Raw genomic sequence first — 19039 nt, 5'->3', positions numbered from 1 at the left:
ACTGTGTTTGATCCAACAGGATCGAGGTCCACCACAGCCTTCTGTACATGAAAGAGGTGGCCCCGCTCTTCCTCCAAAATCTATTCTACCACCGGTAAGAAAAATGAGAATTGTCCTTATTTCCTAGAGTTAAATTCTTTAATGCAGCGGTGGAGGGGTTTAGATGAAGAAAAATAAAAATACACTTCACACAGTGATAAGCCTTTCCTTTAACAAGTAAAATGATGGTAGTGCCTGGGGTTGGTAGGAATGGGACCCCAACACAGCTATGCTGCAACTGTGTAAAGCTGACCTGTCTTGTAAGTGCCATGTGAAATGCACGAGAATTTCAAGAGCTTTTAGTTATCCAGCCCCACTTGGGAACTGGAGAGGACAGGAGCATGGGAACACTGCTGGAGGGATGGCTGCCGAGACAGATGAAGAGATGAAGTCCCAAATGAAATGTGAACTAAAATCTCGCTTATCCTGAGCTACCTTGAAATTCCTTGGCTCCTTGAGGCACTTTTGTCTGAGATTTAGAGCAGCCTATAACCAAATCTAAAATATGTTTGTGATCTTTGCTGTCACTTTGCCGTGATGGGGAGGAGAGCTGACGTGAGCCCAAGTGATCTCTACCTCTCCTTTCTGAGCTCAGGTTGTGAGAGTCTTAACCATATCAGAAAGGTGGGGGCTGGCTTTTTCTTCCAAGTCCTGCTTTTTAAAGATGCCATGCAGATACATGTGTGTTGACAAATAGTTAAAACGTAGTATTCCTGCTGGCTGCTTACGTAACCCGTGTTCAACCTGATTTTCTTCTTGCAGCACCCTCCTCCCCCTGATCGCCAGATGGGAAGGCAGGGACCCTTTCCCCCTAAACCAGTACCAGATGAAGATGAAATCTGGAAGCAGAGGAGGAGGCAGCAGTCAGAGATATCGGCTGCAGTGGAGAGAGCCCGTAAGCGGCGAGAAGAGGAAGAGAGGAGAATGGAAGAGCAGCGAAAAGCAGCTTGTGCTGAAAAGCTCAAACGGTTAAACGAGAAATTCGGCTGCATGACAAAACCCTCCCGGGAAGACCCTCTGAAAGAGAGAGAGAGGGAGAGGGAAAGGGAAAGAGAGAGGGAGAGGGAGAGAGAACGGGAGCGGGAGAGGGAAAAGGAGAGGGAGCGGGAGAGGGAACGAGAAAAAGAGAGGGAGAAGGAAAAGGAGAAAGAGAGGGAAAGGGAGAAGGAAAAGGAAAAAGAAGAAAAACTGGAGAAGGTGAAAGAACAAGAAGAAGAGAAAGAGAAAGAAAAAGAGGTGGAGAAAGAAGAGAAGGAGAACGAGAAAGAGAAAGAAGAGGAGAAACCAGCACATGAGGTTCCTGAGCCTGTAGAACCTGTGGCAACACCTGTAGTAGAAAAACAAGAAAGTGAAACCAAGAATAACAAGGAAGAAAAAGGTATGCTTGCACACAAGTAGGAGTTGTCCTTCTTAAAGCTGAGTCACAGAGCATAGCTGTTGTCTAGGAGTCTCATTTGCATACCTAATTAACCTAGTGCATCTAGACCAATTATTTTCCTGGCACATTACAGCTGATAACTGTCCTTTGAGCTAAGCCTGTTTGCCCAGCTCATCAAAAGATTAGGGAAAAAAAATGATTTCTGTGATTTAGGCTGGACTTTGAGGAATACAGAAAGAAAAGCAGGCTTTCTTCTCTTCCTAAAGAAGGGTCAGCCATCCATGTTGCTTAAAAAGCAGTGCAAATTATTGCAGTTATTCTCTCCTTTCAGCAAGCCTAGAGAAGTAGACACAAAGGGCACCTATTTAAATGTGGTGCATTTTTTTGAATGCCGTGAGAAAACTGATAGACTATGCTTGGTAAGGTTATATTCTATTTAAATGGATAAAATTGATTGTAAAACCAAACCTTAGCTCATAAAAAAAAGTTGATCCAAATGCGATATGGTGTCATTGATGCAGCACTTCTTAAATAATAGCTGCAACCTAAATGCCAGTGGTTGATTTCCCAATGTATTTAAGTTTAAAAAGGACAGGAGGTGTATTAACAACAGTTCTTTGAGGGGTTGTCCTTGACTTTTTGTGCCTTAACTGGTTTTGGAAACTGAGATTGTGAAGTTAGAGAAGGCAGGTATTTTAGAACATTCTTTAGCTGACATTCTGGTAAAATTGTCAGTTCTAAGATTGACTGTTGTGTAACATAGGTGGGGGTTTTGTTGGTTTTTTTCAGAAGATCAAGCAGTCTTTACTCGACAAGACAGTGGTCGGAATGAGAAAGAGGTTTCACAGGTGACTCACGAGAGTGAGCCGGACTCAGGATCTCAGCCTCGTCCTGCTGTTTCCTCAGGCTATTCCAAGCAGTTCCAGAAGTCATTACCACCAAGATTTCAGAGGCAGCAGGTAACAAACCAGTTCATTTAAAGGAGGTTCATTTAAAGAATGCTGTGTTCTGCCTCATGCTGAAGAAGGTGTTCATAGGAGTTTCAGAAATCCTGAGCTTTCGGTTTCCAGCTTCTAGAAAATGGTATTAGCAGGAATTGCTCTGCCTGAAGCACTTCTTGTCACTTGCAAGGTTTGTAAGTGAGCAGAAGGCAAGAGAGGCTTTAAAGCTGGCCCACACTGGCATTGCCCTGGGCTTTGCTTGTGGAACCTGAAGTCTGATGGCTGATTATTTCTGCAGCTTTTCCTAAAAGGGTGTGACACAGTTGAACGTGGGTCCTGTGGTCTGAGGAGCACTTTGCATTAATGACATGCACCAAGTATAGGTTGTTGTGTGTCTCAGCTGCACACCAGTTAGGCTGTAGCTATTGTAAATTGCCCAGTCTGGTTTTCTCCCTTTTCTCCTAGCTCATCCTGACACATGTTTACAATTAACTTTCAGAATACTTGCTGTCCTGGAGATAATTGTTCTTGTTGCTTCCAAGGGTTATTAAAGCTGTGCTCAAGTCTTCAACTTATCAAAAAGTCCTGTAACACTGGTTTTTGATCTGCAGGAGCAAATGAAACAGCAGCAGTGGCAGCAACAGCAGCAAGGTGTCCTTCCACAGTCTGCTCCCTCCCAGCCTTCGAGTGGCCCTGTCCCACCACCCCAGCACAGACCCCTTTACCAGCCCATGCAGCCCCATCCCCAGCATTTGGCTTCCATGGGCTTTGACCCCCGCTGGCTCATGATGCAATCCTACATGGACCCACGGATGATGTCAGGAAGACCTGCCATGGATATGCCTCCTATTCATCCAGGTAAACCTGGAGACATTTTTCGATTGTTTAACTTAATTTGGTTTTGAAATAGAAGTCTTTTCTTAACCACGCTTTGTTTAGTGGCTGGGTGGGTTTTTAAGAAGAAATCTACATTATTTTGTTGTTTGGGACAAAATAGACTGTAGTCATATGTGGCTAAAACTGTAGTCCTATGAGAATGTATACTTCTGACTATAAAGTAAAATTCCAGGTGTCACACTGCAGGCATTTGAGTGACAGTTAATATGATTGAGAATGTCAGCATAAGCCTTCCTTTGTTGCAGACAGAAAGCTGGCAAGAGTTAGGTTGAACTGAGGAAAAGTGAATTTACCATTTGTGTTTCATTACATCTTAGCACTTGGCACTACATTGCTTCCTAAAAAAATCCCATCAAAGTTTGCTATTTTTACATTTCATATTAACAGCTTCAGAGTCTTAATAAACTTGTGGTTTCAGATTCTCGACTTTAAAAAATATTTTTTAATTTGTGGACTGTCCATCTGATTTGCAGTTAGGAAAGGTGTTGGGCATAAATAATAGAAGGCTGTCATGTAAGGTAATGGAGATACCTGCTCAACTAAAGAGCAAGGGAAAGGGTGTCCTCAGTGGGTGCAGGGAATGAATGGAGGAAATAGCAGACTAAGCAAAGATACTGAAAACTACAGAATTTCTTTGAAATGCTACAAATAAAAAAAATTGGAAAATACAGTATAAAAAACTGCCTGTGTGTACACTCATCTTGCCTTTTTCCATGCAGCTGTTACAGCAGGAACTTCATCCATGAGTTTAAGGGTCCACAGGCCTGGTTCTTCGCATTCTAGTGAAAGCAGACAGCTTTTTCTATTTGTTGGGACATGGGGATACAAGTGTTGAGCGTGATTTAGTCATTCTGAGGTCGGCAGGCAGGGAACAGACATTTGGTTTCAACACAGAGAGTCAAAGGGAAGGAGATTGGTGGAGAGACAGTAGTGTTCCTTGATACCTCCTGACAGGCTTTGTTTGTATTGAGGTCGCTTTGCTAATGTGAAGTTTGTTTCAATTGTTGAACTTGACTCTGCCACAGGAATTATGCCTCCCAAACCTCTGATGAGAAGAGAGCAGCTGGAGGGCTCAGCAGCTGGTTCAGATTCGTTTGAGCACATGGCTCGCTCTGCAAGGGAGCACAGCGTGCCTCTGTCCGAGCCACGCATGATGTGGGGCTCAGACCCCTACCCCCACGCAGAATCTCAGCAGTCCAGTTCTCCTCCCAAGGTGTTAGAAGAGCCTGATGATTTGAGGTATGTCTGAGTTGTGCCACTCACCCAAGTCACACAGCTTGCAAAATGCAATTTTGACTGACTGGGTTGTAGCTTCACACAAAACTTGAAAGGAGGAGTTGTGACTGGGGGATGCAGAGTGCTTGGTGCTGTTGTACAAAACAAGAAGACATGCTTGCTCTGTAGCAGGGTCTAGAAAGACAATTTACTCCTTGTTTAGGATCATTAGCCTAGATGAATGGTGATTGCCAGGATGTTTTGAATTTGCAGTTTTGTAGAACATTTTTGCAATGTTCTCCATTTGCTCTGTTCTCCACATTTTAGAGAACTTCTGTTCGTTTCAGAAGTGGTGTGTTAAGTACGAGTGGTATAAAGCAAAAGTCCCTTTCAGCCTCTGCTCCATGGTGAATTGTCAGGAGTTTCCTGTGCTTCTTACAAGTATTCAGAAATGTTTTGCTCTGCTGCCATCTGGATAATAGTGGGTGGCTTAATTAAAAATGATTTCCTATTACTTCCTAGAGCTGACATAGATCCTTGATAGAAAATTATTTGATTTGAGTAATTATGTATGGATTAATTTTTCCCCCACATGCTAATACTCTTTATTGCTTTCTGCTTAGGTCTGAGGCACACTTGGAGCAAGAACGAGTTGCTGTCCCTGCCAGTGCTTATCCTGTAGAACACAACCAGTTGGACTCTCATCCAAAGACAGAATTTTTCAGAGAATCAGGAGAGGTGGAGGTACAGAAGTTCCCAAGCAGGCCTTTGGAAGATGTACAACCTCTCCAGACTGACACACCTAACACAGCAGTTAATTTTGAAGGAGTGAGTGAGAAAGTTACACGTAGTTCTCCAGAAGAATTGGTGCCTGTGGGAGAAAGTCACTCTTCATTAAAGAGAAGCATTTCCCATGGTTCAAGTCACTCTCTAAAATCAGAAGACCAGAGGAGCGAAACAGCAGCAAACATCCCTAAATTAAGTAACAGACCTATTGAGACAAAGGAGACAATTGAGAGACTTGAGATTAAACCGAAAAAAGAAATTTTGATCACCAATAGAACATCAGAAGGACCAAAACCTGAGAAAACTTTCAAACCTAAGTCTGAAACAAGATGGGGTCCTAGGCCGGGTTACGGCAGGCGAGACGAAGGAGGCGACAGACCAGTGAGAAGATCGGGTCCTATTAAGAAACCTGTGCTTAGGGACATGAAGGAAGAGCGTGAACAGAGAGAAGAGCGCGAGCAGAGAAAGGAGAAGGAAGGAGAAAAGCCAGCTAGTGAAAAACCAGGCAAGCCTGAAAAAAGTGACAAGAAGGAAGCGCCTCAGGTGCCACTGTCTCAGGCTGAGCCCGAGAGATCCGCCTCCAGCAGCGCTCCTTTGGCTAAGAAGATAACCCAGGATGCTGCCCCAGCACCAGCAAGCCAGGAGAGCAGTCAGCCCGAGGCAGCAGCTAAAGCTGTGGTGCAGCCCCCCGGGCCTTCAGGGCAGCAGCAGCTCCCAGCTGCCCAGCCAGCCACTGCCCAGCTGCCCCCAGCCATCCCACAGCCCCCGGCCGCCCCGCCGGCCGCTCAGCCCCCGCCCCACCCGCAGCCCCCGGCTCCCCCCGGCAAGGAGGACAAGCAGGCTGAGAAGGTGGTGAGCAAGGAGGTGGTAGAGAAACCACGCCTAGAAACCAGGCCAGTCAAAAGAGAGCCTGGCTTACCACCTAGGACATACTGGAAGGAGGCCAGGGATAGGGACTGGTTCCCAGAGCAGGGATACAGAGGCAGAGGTCGTGGCGAGTATTACTCCAGGGGCCGTAGCTACAGGGGTTCGTACGGGGGACGTGGCCGGGGCAGTAGAGGCCATAATAGAGAGTACCCACACTACAGAGATCCTAAGCCTAGATCAGAGCACGTGCCTTCAGGGCCTGTTAGGCAAAGAGAAGAGAGTGAAACTCGTAGTGAGAGTTCTGACTTTGAAGTAATCCCGAAACGGCGGCGCCAGCATGGCTCGGAGACAGATTCTGACAGCGAAGTGCACGAGAGCGCAAGTGACACCCTGCTCTCAGACAAAGACAGCATCATCAAGGGCAAGCACCCCAAAAGAGAAGAAAGAGCCGATGGCAAGAAGCCTCCAAAGCCCCTGTCGTTCAAACCCGAGAACAGTATCAGAGTAGACAACAGATCCCTAGAAAAAACGTACATCAGAGATTATGAGAACAAGCCCAAACCAGGATTTCTTCCTAAAGGAGAACCTTCTAGACGAGGCAGAGGGGGAATGTATAGACGTGGTGGCAGGGATCCCGGGGGACGTCCTCCACGTCCGTCCACAATCAGGAGACCAGCCTACAGGGAGAATCAGTGGAACCCCAGGCAAACAGAGATCATTAAAGCAGAAGATGGGGAGCCTCCGAGAAGAAACGAGCATTATGGCCCTATACCAATTGATAAAAGACCTCCAAAATTTGAGAGGAAGTTTGATCCAAACAGAGAGAGGCCACGAAGGCAGAGGCCTGCCCGGCCCCCAAGGCAGGATAAGCCACCACGCTTCAGGCGCCTGAAAGAGAGAGAGGCCGCATCCAAGATCAGCGAGGCGGTGACTAGCTCCACAACGAGTGCCACAGTTAATAATGCAGTTAATGAGCCCTCCAACCCTGCTCTGGATGTGTCAGGAAGTAAGACACCAGACTTGTCCAACCAGAATTCTTCAGACCAGGCGAATGAAGAGTGGGAAACGGCCTCGGAAAGCAGCGACTTCAATGAGAGGCGGGAAAGGGATGAGAAGAAAACAGCAGATGCTGCAGCACAGGTTGCTGCAAAGGCAGGAGAAAATGCTGGAGCTCCAAAGAGGGAAATAGCCAAGAGAAGCTTCTCTAGTCAGCGGCCTGGAATAGACCGTCAGAACCGACGGGGCAACAACGGGCCAGCTAAGCCAGGGAGGAATTTCTCAGGGCCCCGGAGTGAAAGGCGGAGTGGTCCCCCTCCCAGAAGCGGAAAAAGAGGGTGAGTACCCAGCCTCTGGGAGGAAGCACACAGGGTGTTGGTCTTCTGTTGTCCTCTTGTGGTTTGAAACCATAAGCAGTTAGTTCAGATCCGTAGAGTGGTAAAAAAGACTCTGATACGTGCGCCCGTGGCTCTGTACTTTCTAGTTCTTCTGTTTATATACAGACACCTGGAACCTGAAGCTGAGAATGGAGTGTTCCTGGATGCACAATGCTAAAAAAGCCTAACTTTAAAAAAATGGCAGTGTTGTTTCTGAGTTGAGCTATGTTTCTCGAGATTTGGATGCAAGCAGAAATGTTCATGTGAGCAGTTTTACAGTTAATGTGTAAATTGCTGCGTTGCATATTAGATCAATCAGCTAACACAGACAAGCAGGTTGAGAAATGCTTACCATTTAGACTAGACTTTATTTTTCCATATGCTTAATTGGATGGAAAAGTCAGTAGAGCATTTGATATTTCCCCAAAACACCTTTTGCTGCTGAGCTGCTCATTAGGAACTGAAAGTAAAAAGTCTGGACCCTACTAAGAAGTCAGTAAACGCTTACAGCCCTGTAGTGGGATCTGAATTGGATTGTTGGCTGCCTCCTGAGTGTTCTCTGTGACTTAATTTTCAATTTTTTTCTAACACAGGCCATTTGAAGAGCAGGCAGCACCTGTGCCTGGTGTTGATCCTGCCAATGGCAACTCTTTACATCAGGAGGATGGAGGTGTCACTGCTGCAGGACAGAAAACCACCAAGGATGCAAGTGGCAAAAAGAGAGAAGAACCAAAGGCTGGTCCAAAGAAGCCCAAGGAAAAAGTGGATGCCTTGTCTCAATTTGATCTTAATAATTATGCAAGTATGTATTGATAATATTCTAATAATTTTTGATAGTTCTGCTAGTTTTGTTGCATATAGAGCTAGATGCTTAAAAACTTTAGAAAAGGGGGATATTTTTAGAACAACAGAATAATTGGACACTTGAGCATGGCTATCTTTGTGATACCTAATAATGTGTGTGCCTGTAAAAGGTGCCAAACCTAATTGTGTGTTATGTGTAGATGAGAACAATTTTGTACAGTCATAACCTTTCATTCCTACCATTCTCCATCACATTCTCATAAATTAGTTAATTTTCAAAAGTAAAGGCAGTGGTTATCACTGCTAAGCTTAGACCTGATATCTGGGAGGGTTGTTCATTATTCATTACTATGTTTTAGTAATTTCCTGGAGAACCTGGTACAGGAAGCTCCAGTTTTAAAGTTCTTAAATATTAACTCCTTACCTTTGAGCTCAGCAGCAAAGCACTTGGCAAGCAGAAGCTTGCCATTGATCAGGGCCCCCATCTGTGTCTGTGGGGAAGTAACTTCCACTCCAAAGCCAATTTTGGCTTGGTGCATTGCACCTGAAGCTGTTGAAACAGCAGCATCTATACCTTTCCTTTTCCTATAGGTGTTGTGATCATTGATGATCACCCTGAAGTGACAGTAGTTGAAGACTCCCAATCTAACTTGAATGATGATGGTTTCACAGAAGTGGTGTCTAAGAAGCAGCAAAAACGCTTGCAAGATGAGGAGCGCAGAAAGAAGGAAGAACAAACAGTGCAGGTACAGGACCAGCATTTATAGTGGGGGAAAAATGCTGCTTGCAGTACTGGGAATGTTGTCAAGGGTGCAGAATATTCCTTCCAAAAAAGCTATATTTTCTCCTTCTAAATATAACTACTTAGTTATGTTTAACATTATAGTTGTTCATATTTGGTAAATAAAATTCATTTTTATTTAGTCACCTTGGGATTCTGTTCTTAATTGGGCACTGGCAGGCAGGTGGAATTGGCAAACTGATAAAAACACCATTTTTCATACTGTGATAAAGATTTACCCTATTGCTTATATATCAGTTGAATCCAAGAAAAAATGGATGAGAAATCATTGTTCCTGTGGTTAAATACCCCCCAAAAAATTAGTTTTTTCATGTAAAGCTGGGTTAATTAGTTTGCTTTCTGCTTTTTGCACTCTACAATTGTTATCTGTACACATTGTCGCCTGGAAGAATAAAACTGGCTTCTCCTTACAGGTTTGGACCAAAAAAGGATCAAGCGAAAAGGGCCGAGGTCAGAATTCCAAGCTGCCCCCCAGATTTGCCAAAAAGCAGCAGCAGGCAGCAGCTGCAGCTGCACAGCAGGCTCAGGCTCAGGCACAAGCTCAGGCTCAGCCTCCCTGCCCAGCCCAGTCTCCAGCCCAGCCCCAGGCTCCTGTTCCTGCACAAAGCCAGGCTGCAGGAGGGACAGCCAGCACAGACTACACCGTGTCAGGCAAAGTCCTGCAGAACCCCCAGCCCCACAACGGCCTGGGAGCTGAATTATGGGACAACAAAGTGCCTCCTACAGCAGTTCTGAATGACATCTCCAAAAAATGTAAGTGCTGGCTGTTGGATTTGAGGTGGGGGGCAAGCATGCATTGTGTTTACATGTATTTATTGTGTTTGGAGAAAGCTGATTGCCAGCTGGCTCTCTCTGGTTTACCTGCAGATGGATTCTGCACAGGGAATGAGGGCAGCATACCCAAGTGCAGTATTGTAGCCTCCAAAGAGAGAGTTTTGCAATATTTTAGTCAATATTTTATGTTATTGTGTTATTCACTCACAAGAAATGAGCAACTGTCACTCCCTTGAGGAGTCTGTTTTGTCATTGGTCACTGTTCCACACATGAGAATTGGCCCACTGGAAATCAGCTGAATATGTAGCACATTTTGGACCACTGAATAAGTTAATTAAAGCTTATTTACTCATGACATCTGTAATTTCATTCTCAGTCAATCAATACATTGATTTGAATACCTCTAGCACCACTGAGGGGTTTTTTTAATTCTTTCTTTCCTTAATTACCAGTGGGACCCATTAGCCCACCTCAGCCACCTTCAGTCAGTGCCTGGAACAAGCCTCTGACATCTTTTGGTTCAGCTCCATCTCCAGAGGTAAGAATGAGGGGGAAAAGAGTAACCAAATTATACCTCACTGGGGTTGGGTGCAGATTATCCATTTATCCAGGAGTGCAAATATTTAAGCTATTAATGTGTGTAGAATTCCATGAAGTCAGGAGATAGTACAGGAGCATGGGATACAGGCTGGTGATTTTTGAATTGCAGCAGGGAAAAGCTGTTCTCATGATAATAACTCAGCCATTCACAGATTCTGTTGAGAGCTGTTATTCATTGCATTTCCAAAGGAAAAATATTACCCAGTTTGCCTGTTCAGTAATGTAGACAGAAACAGGATGTCTCCAAGGAACTTAGAGGGGTTTTGTGTTCCTTAAATTGTAGATACAAAAAGCAGTCAATGCTTTATAACTATATTATCTGTGGATATTCCCATGGAATTTGCATAGCCTTAAATTTAACATTTAAAGTGCTGTGGTTTTACTTTCCTGGTACTTTATTGGTTCTTAATTGTTTAAAGCTGCAGGAATGTTGAGATAGCTGTCATAGGAGACCATTTGAACTGCCCAAGAAATCTGGAAATACTTCTGTATTTCTTACTGTTTCTCTTGAATTGAGTGTTAAGTTTTGAACTTCCCAGAGAACTTTGTGAAGCTGAATTGCACTTGTTCCTCTTGGTCTTGATGGTGTTGAAATATTTCTTCACTGCTTTTTTCTTGATCTCCTTTAACAATAGAGATTTGAGGAGGAGGAAGTGTACATTCAGATGTTGTTTATTCTTGCAAATCTGTTGCAGTCACAAGCAGTATCTCTGGCAAAGGATAAAACCTTCTAGTGGCTTTTCAGCTGAGCATGTTCTGTGCTCTTTTCTGAACCATTCTCACTGTACTGATAGAGAAATTTTTCAGAATGGGTTAAATGTTTGCTTTTTAACCAGGGGACAAAGCCTGGACAAGAAGGTGGAGTCGATCTTGGTATAGAAACCATTCAGTTTGGAGCCCCAGCTTCCAGTGGCAGTGACAATGAAGTTGGTCCTGTGCTTTCTGAGAAATCCACTGACAAATTACCAGAACCCAAAGAGCAGAGACAAAAACAACCTCGGGCTGGACCCATCAAAGCACAAAAGGTAAAAGGTCGTAATTTCAGTACAAACTTGTAAACTTAAAGAAGTTCAGTCAAAAAAGGGTTACAAATAGGAGAATAGAATACTCACTGAGTTAGGACTAGACCCATAAAAATTGCATTCCCTTTTCATATTTCCTAAAACAATCAACAAGGTGATTCTTGCAGAGAAGATGTGCAAGATAATCAAACAGCATCTTAGCCCAGCAGAGGCCACACACTGGTTCTGTCTTTGGAGCCAGGGATGGGAGTATGGATTTGTGACAGCTTTGTTGGGAAACTTGATGTGATGGAGTGCTTTGGTTTTGTTTGTGGTTTGAGTTTCCTGGTTTTTCTTGAGCTTGCTTCACCCTGGCCTTGAGAGCCTTGAGAGCACTGGGGTGCTGCCCTGGCTGTGTGTGCAGGTGAAGTGGTTCTTCCTGCCTTGCCCCCTTCAAGTGATCAGTGGTGCCCTGCTTAGTTTTGTAGCCAGGTTATCAATTGATCAGTACATGAAGCTGCAGAAAAAGGAGTGTTTTGAGGAAAGGGAGGAATGTTAGAGACATTTGTTTGAGGTCAAATGCACAGATGTCCGAATGATTAATTTTTTTACAGCCAATACTAAATAGTAAATCAAAGTTATATGAGCTTTAAAATGTATTGCTCGCCTTCCAGAGATTTTCTGTTATTTTCACCTCCAGTGCACACTAATGTGTGATCACTAGCACTCAGCACCAGCTTCTGATTCTCAGAAAGAGAAGGTTATGGCAGATAAACTTGTCTGGTGACTTAGAGCATCAGCTATTCCAGTCCCTCTTGATGTCTGAGATTTGGCAGCAGCCCTGATGTAATTAAAGCCCTTTTGTCTTTCTAGAAGAGTGGGTGTTTCTTTGTGGTGGTTGTTTGGGTTTTGGTTGTTTGTTGAGTTTCCCCTCCCAAAAAAGAGCTGAAATTTGGAAGTTCAGTCTCACACAGGATAAATGTAATTTCTGCTGTATGAGACACTGAGTGGGGCTTTCAGTGTGGAATATAAAACCTGTTCAGCAGAGAAATATGCATTAATTAAAACTAGTGGTGAATGGCAGTAACCCATGTTTCAAGTACACTACAGCATGCCTAAAACTGCACAGTAAATCACTTTCAGATACTGAATTCCTCAGTTAAATATATATGCACTTTACTTGACACTGTGTAGAAAGTTCCTTTTTTCTGCTTGTTTAGAGCAGTCAAGACTTCTGCAGATTTTGTTGAAAGACAAAGTATCTGTGAATAATAAATATGTATAAATATTAAATGCATTGATGGGTAATATTTTTTACACTCCTTTGAGTGAGAGGGCTGTAAATCCTTTTAACTGTCTTGGTGACAAAAAAACAAATCTCAACAAACAATTCTTACACACCCACCCACCCCTGTGGTGATATTGTTTGATTTGAAGTCTAAATACAAGCTTACATTCAGGATTGGAGGTTGGTATTGTTGGATTAAATTGGGCAACACAGGAGGACCATACTTTAAACAAAGCAATTTACCTTTCCAAGGTAAAGTGGGAAGGTTTGAGTGACCTTAAAGTGTCTAGAGGAATTTCAGCCTCTCTAAACTGTTAGGGAAAAAACTATTTGGGGTCTGGTGAGCCTGATGGTCCTGATTGCAGCATTTCAGAGCTCAGACATTTGCTTCTGCTGATTTAAAAAAAAACAAAATTGCACAAAACTGTCGTATTTTAGAGAATCTTCATCCACTACTAAAATAGCTGGTTTGTATTGAGAAAAACAATTACCAGCAGCTTCTGTCTTTCCACCATCAAAGCTTAAGGAATTGGATTTTCAGGAGTGCCTTGAAGGGATTTTTGTGCTGCTGAGTAGTGAAGTGGGCTGAGAGTCTCAGCCAGAAAGGACGTGGCTGTTGAAACAGCAGAGCATTCAGGTTCCCTAGGGCCCTTCTTTCTGCTGTAATTCAGCTGCACAAAAAGGAACTGCTGAATTGCAGCAGTGATCCTGCCATGGTGTCTGAAATATAATGCAACACTTGTGTATAGGTGTTTTATTTTTTTCTGGATCCCTTTAGTGATCAATTTCCAGGGAAAAATGCTGCCAGCATCCATACATCATGATAATTTCAAGTAAAGGTAGGGTTCTAGTTTCCTGGGGCCCCATAAAATCCTGAATCTCTGAAAACTAAAATAACTTGTAGGTATACAACATTGTGTGGTTTCTGTATTTTTTTTTTTTCTTTTCTTGTAAGGACAGTCAAACTGACATTATTTTGTATTTTATTTGAACTCTGCCACTTTATGTAAAATAATAATTGCTTGAAAACTGGTTTAGATTCCTGATGTTCAAAATGAATGCATTCCATGTACCTATCACTAACTTAGTCTCAAATTCTTTATATGATACAAAATGCTTCTTCCCCTTGGAAAGCTTTGTTATGTTTAAACAGTGACTTTTAGCATATTAAAATATTTTTGTTGGCAAGGACACAGAGAGAAAGGCATAACTGACAAATTAACACTAACTTAGCTTCCAGACTTGAGCCCAGTAGAAAACAAAGAGTATAAACCTGGTCCTATTGGGAAAGAGCGTTCTTTAAAGAACAGGAAGGTGAAGGATGCCCAGCAGGGAGAGCCTGAGGGACAGGAGAAGCCATCTCCCACCTCTGTCAGAAGCCCAGAACCTGTCACTACAAAGGAGACCAAAGCAGCGAGCGAACTGAGCACGGAGATAGGAACCATGATATCTGTGTCTGCTCCAGAGTTTGGGACAAACACTAAGGTAAGACAAATACTGCCAGATTACTGAGCAATGTTTGTAAAAATGTGATCACAGTGAGGTGGTTGACACTTGGTTGCCTGCTGGTGGTGCTTGGACAGCAGAGTCCAGTGAGGAGCAGATAGGAAACATTGGTGCTACTTGAATTAAAAAGTGCCACAGAGATGTGCTGTCACACCCGTGGTCTTGTCACAAGATGGTCTTGTCACACCCCTGAGCACAGATCAGCTTGGAAGCCTGTTCTGCTGCCTGGGAAAACTCAGTCCTGAGCACTGATGTGGAGAGTGGCTTTGGAGCCTGGAGTCTGTAGACTCAGATCAGTGTGATGTATTCGAGATGACTTCCAGCAGAGAAGTGAAGTCTTGTGCATGATTGCTGGTTGATTGTGTGGATGACCACAAGCTGTGAATTAAGTGTTGTTCTGTGAACAAAAGAAATCTCTAAACTAGGAATGTGCTAAAGCTTTAGATAAGGCTTGTTCTGGTTCCCTAAATGGTTGTGTATTTCCTTTTGGCTTGGATATTGTCTAGATATTCCTTGCAGAACTTCACAGTATTTAGGACTCATCACAGTCCCCTGTTTTCTTTATAACTGCTCAGCAGTGATCTGGTGTTGGGATTCATTGTTCTGCAGCTCAGTTCTTAGATGTGGCTGAAAAACATCTCCAGAGGCATCTCCTTCCTGCCTGCATCTTGAGCAAGTACTCTGGTTGTCACCTCTCAAATGTAAAGAAGCCATGCAGTTTGAGTAGCTACTACTTAATAGTCACACCTGCTTTGGTAAAGGAAAAATGCTCCTTGGAGGTTTGAAAAGCAGTTTCCTAAATGGACTCAGGTTGGTTGCCTGCTGTCTCAACCATCCTGGTCTTAAGCAGAAATCTTGTGATGCCATTTAGGAATATTAATCCTCTTTAAGAGTTAATTAATAGTTGAAGAATGTGAAGAGTGGATCACTCCCAGTTCATCTTTGTCACACACAGCTAGGGATAAAAACCCAAAACAAAGGACAGCTTTGGCAGCTTTTTGCCAAAACAGATACTGTCTCAATGAAGTGTTGCTACAGAGCAAGTGTAAGGGAGGGTATTTGTGTCCAACATGGAAGCTGCAGGCTTTAGGAAATTCAGTGCAGGGATTTCTCATCCTTCCTGACATTTTCCATCTTGTAGGTAGATGTGAGTGGTTTATGTTCATACCAGAAATGGATGAAGTGTCCTTGTATGAGAATCAGAAGTGTAGAGCAGTAAACACCAGCTTGCTCAGGTGTTTGGTGAGGCTGTTTGTATCCTGTACTTCCCAAGGTCCCACAAATTCCTATGACCAGAGCTCAAGACAGGAGAAGAGGCTTCTTCTAAGCCACAAACAAAATAGGAAACACAACTTTGATTACTGCAGGCTAAGTGTAGTCAAGTAGCTCTGCTAAAATCAGCAGAATTTTCTCTCTGCAATTGTATTTTTGAAGAGTTTCTCAAAAGGAAGTCTGTGCCACTCTAGGTTCAGCTGAACATGGGTTGCCAAGGTTCTTTGAACTACCACAGTACTAAAGCACTGAGATTGCTGTCCTCTGGAAATGAAAATTGCCATAATTTCTTTATTGAGAGGTTAATTATGAAGCCTTCAATAACAGGCCTAAATACTCCTGCCTTAACAGCACCAGCTTTGCTTTCAGATTCCTTTGGTAGGGATAGTTCCTGAGGCAATACTAAGTTGCTTTTCCTAGAAAAGAAGTGGAACTTAAACCAACATAGTTACATCTCTGGAAGTTAAACCAACAACCTGCAAATTTATTGGATAAGATAACCTTCACCTAGGTTTTGCAGGAATAAACCTGCAATAAATGTCCCTTCCTTTTTAAGAGGCTTTTAATAGGGGTTCAAATACTGCTCCAGCCTTGGAGTTCTTGTTCTGATGTACTTTACAATTGCTTTTTCTTGTCTTGGTACTCTTTCCATTGCTAGTTCATGAGGGAAGAGGTGTTGACATCTTTAACCTGTTGTTTCAATGTCAAATGTTGACATTTTGGCAAACCTAAATGCCTTTTCTTCTGATAGTCTTCAACATCCCTCTCAGAGATTACTGCTCAGCTTCCAGTAAGGCATGCTTGTGATGTGTTTGGTGATTTAAAAGTCTGTAAAAGCCAGCTGTCCTCCCTCAGAAGCTTTGTGAGAGTACCCCATCCATTCCAAAACAAACATCTTGATAAGAGCATGTGCATTTAATCATACAAAACTGCTTAGAAACTGTATAAATATAAATGATCTCCTACAGTGAGATGTTTAAGTTCAGTACATAAATATGATGCTTGGAAGCCATTGCAGCTGTTTCTCTTGGATTTTGCAGTACTTTTGTAGTGAAGGCAATCTGATGTGTAAGTTTCTGAATTGGATAAAACATCTCAGCCCTTGCCTTTCCCAGCCTTCCATTTGAACCTGTCAAATCCCAGGAAGATTAATACACCAGTGAAGTATTTGGTCAGGTAGTAACAGCTGTGTCTTACAGATCATGGCTAAAAGGACACACTGGTTTTCAGAAGATTTTGAGTATCTTTCAGGCTCTAATTTGGGTGATTTTTGTAAATCAGGGACAAATGAAATAGTTAATTTATCCCATAAAGTACCCTGATCCTTTACAGCAAGGTCTGCCTTGTGCTTTGTTCATTGAGTCACTTGAGATTTTGTGATCTCTTCTTTTTGAAGGAGGGAGTTATAAGAAGTCTGCCTTTTCTTTTTCTTCAGGTGCAAACAATTTGTAGAGAACTCCAGAAAAAGCATAAACATGAGGTTTTTGCTCTAGCTGTTACTAGTTTATAGTAAAGTAATCAGTAGATTTCTTCAGTCAAACAGTTGTACAGGAGAATCATTTTAACTGAATTACAAAAGCTTATGGTGATAAACCACATGTAACAGAATCCTGAACTTAATGTACCAGGAAATGAGGGATGGAGATGAATCTACAGTTTATGGGGTGGTGTTCATGTGGTTAAAGCATTGTCTGCATGGTCAGCACATAAACCACCCTTGCCCACGCTCTTCTCAGGGCACCAGAGCTGATACAGTGGTTTGGGTTTAATGCTAGAGAAAAATCTCTTTTTGTGCTGGGAGTTTGCAAAGTAAGAAAGTTAACAGTAGTCTTGATCCATCTTCTTTCATAAGGAATGTCATTGCTGGAACCCTGAAAAAATTGCATCCAGACTTTGCAGGAAATTTAATAGAATCCTCTTTCTTAGGGAGTAATGCATCCTTTAAAAAGCATGGAGCCATTTAATTACTTCATTAGAAGGCCTTTGTGATTAAAGCAGCCTTGTGTGCTTGCCTTGTTTTACTCAGTTTGCCTTTTGGAATCCAGTGCAAATGTGCAACTTGCTGTTTGGTGCTTGGGATTGTGGGAAGCACCATTTATCTTGTATTTCACCAGTTTAACAAGTAAAGGAAGTGAATAAATGGGAAGAAAAGAGTTCTCTATTTTCTTCATAAATTACAAAAATAAATCACTGCACATTGTCCTCCCTCACCCCATTATGGTTTAGCTTGTTCTGGTTTTTTACCAAAATGAGCTCATCCTTTTAAGGAGGATTCTTTGTCATTTGTCAGTTAGTATCTCAATGCTCTAATTGCTTTTTTAGAGGCATTGCCACAGACCTGAGGAGCAAATTGAGTGTGCACTTTTTTAATAGCTTATCGTCCTACTGGTTGGATGCAATTAAACAAGCATTATATGGTTTGTGTCTTCAAAATCATGATGGGTTGGCAAGTCCAGGCACTCAGTAACAGTTCTGCTGCTGATTTGTCCTTCAGTTCTTTTGTGGTGTTTGGTTCTATAAAGATGATGGAGGTTTTCCTGGGCTGCAGGGATGCAAAACTTGAGACACATAAAAACTTTGCTCAGATCATTTGTATCTACAGCTGCAGGAGTCACTGCCTACAGCCAGCCCTGAAAGGACCTTGTTTGCTGAGCACACCAAGGGCCCTGTACCTGTGACAAATTAACTTCAAGGAAAGCCTCTGAGTAGACTGGAAACCTCAGTCCTTTTCTTCCTTGAAGTCATTACCTATTGCAGACATCAGAAGCCTGCACCATCCAGAGAATCTGAGTCTTGTGACTTTAAGAGACAAAACTTGGAAGAAAGAAAATTGTTTTGCAAATTGCAACCATCCCTTTGTGTTCTTTTTAATCTGGAGGGCCTTTCTTGTCACAGCAAGAAATTTCTGTATTTATTGAAAGCTACAGAAAGCTTTCAGCTAAGGTATTTTACTTTTTAAGCAGACTGAAAGTGCCTGCAGGTGGCTGAAGCATCTTGGGTGACAAATGATAATTGGTTACACCACCACAGTCCAGTTTTACAATGCCCAGGCAATACATTGCTCTGTATGTTCTTGCCTTACAGATTGTATTTTGACTTTCCTCCAGATGTACATTGTGAGGTCATGAGGCAAATTGTAATCTCCTAAGAATCCTCCTGAGCTCAGTAGCAATTCTGCAATAAGGATTGCTAGAGATGACTTGTAAGAAAAAATGGTGTGAAATTCTAATCTTCTGTTGCTTGGTGAACTCCTCCTGTAGAAAGGCCAACATCTGTCCAAGAAATTAAAACTGAATTTAGGTAAGGGAGATATTTTAATGGAATTGTTTTTCTTCACAGGAGTCTGTAACAGACTACACTACACCTTCTTCTCATCCTAACACAGTGGCTACTAGCAGTACAAAAATGGAGGAGACTTTGGTGACGAACGTAAGTCCATTGCAGTGATCGTCTTGACTTTGAAGACAAGAAAATATTTTCACACTTCTTTTAAAG

General features: G+C 42.8%; 1 protein-coding gene across 50 annotated transcripts in view; it reads left to right on the top strand.

The window, feature by feature from the left end:
- Positions 1-19039, top strand: part of PRRC2C (proline rich coiled-coil 2C) — a 69344-nt gene that overhangs the window by 28706 nt on the left and 21599 nt on the right. For 28 of the 50 annotated variants that reach the window (XM_086842397.1, XM_086842372.1, XM_086842391.1 and 25 more), the window contains exons 11-23: positions 20-94; positions 802-1417; positions 2207-2376; positions 2970-3216; positions 4281-4494; positions 5094-7457; positions 8090-8298; positions 8892-9046; positions 9516-9855; positions 10330-10415; positions 11314-11502; positions 14000-14251; positions 18884-18973. In XM_086842397.1, coding sequence (XP_086698523.1) covers positions 20-94; positions 802-1417; positions 2207-2376; positions 2970-3216; positions 4281-4494; positions 5094-7457; positions 8090-8298; positions 8892-9046; positions 9516-9855; positions 10330-10415; positions 11314-11502; positions 14000-14251; positions 18884-18973 — 5007 coding nt within the window. The remainder of the gene's footprint in view (positions 1-19; positions 95-801; positions 1418-2206; positions 2377-2969; positions 3217-4280; positions 4495-5093; positions 7458-8089; positions 8299-8891; positions 9047-9515; positions 9856-10329; positions 10416-11313; positions 11503-13999; positions 14252-18883; positions 18974-19039) is intronic. The other 22 variants (XM_086842403.1, XM_086842381.1, XM_086842398.1 and 19 more) reach the window with 3 other exon arrangements.

The sequence above is a fragment of the Cyanistes caeruleus genome, chromosome 9, assembly GCF_971803275.1.
Source record: "Cyanistes caeruleus chromosome 9, bCyaCae1.hap1.1, whole genome shotgun sequence".
Classification (NCBI taxonomy): Eukaryota; Metazoa; Chordata; class Aves; order Passeriformes; family Paridae; genus Cyanistes; species Cyanistes caeruleus.
This window is presented reverse-complemented; position numbering and strand designations above follow the sequence as displayed.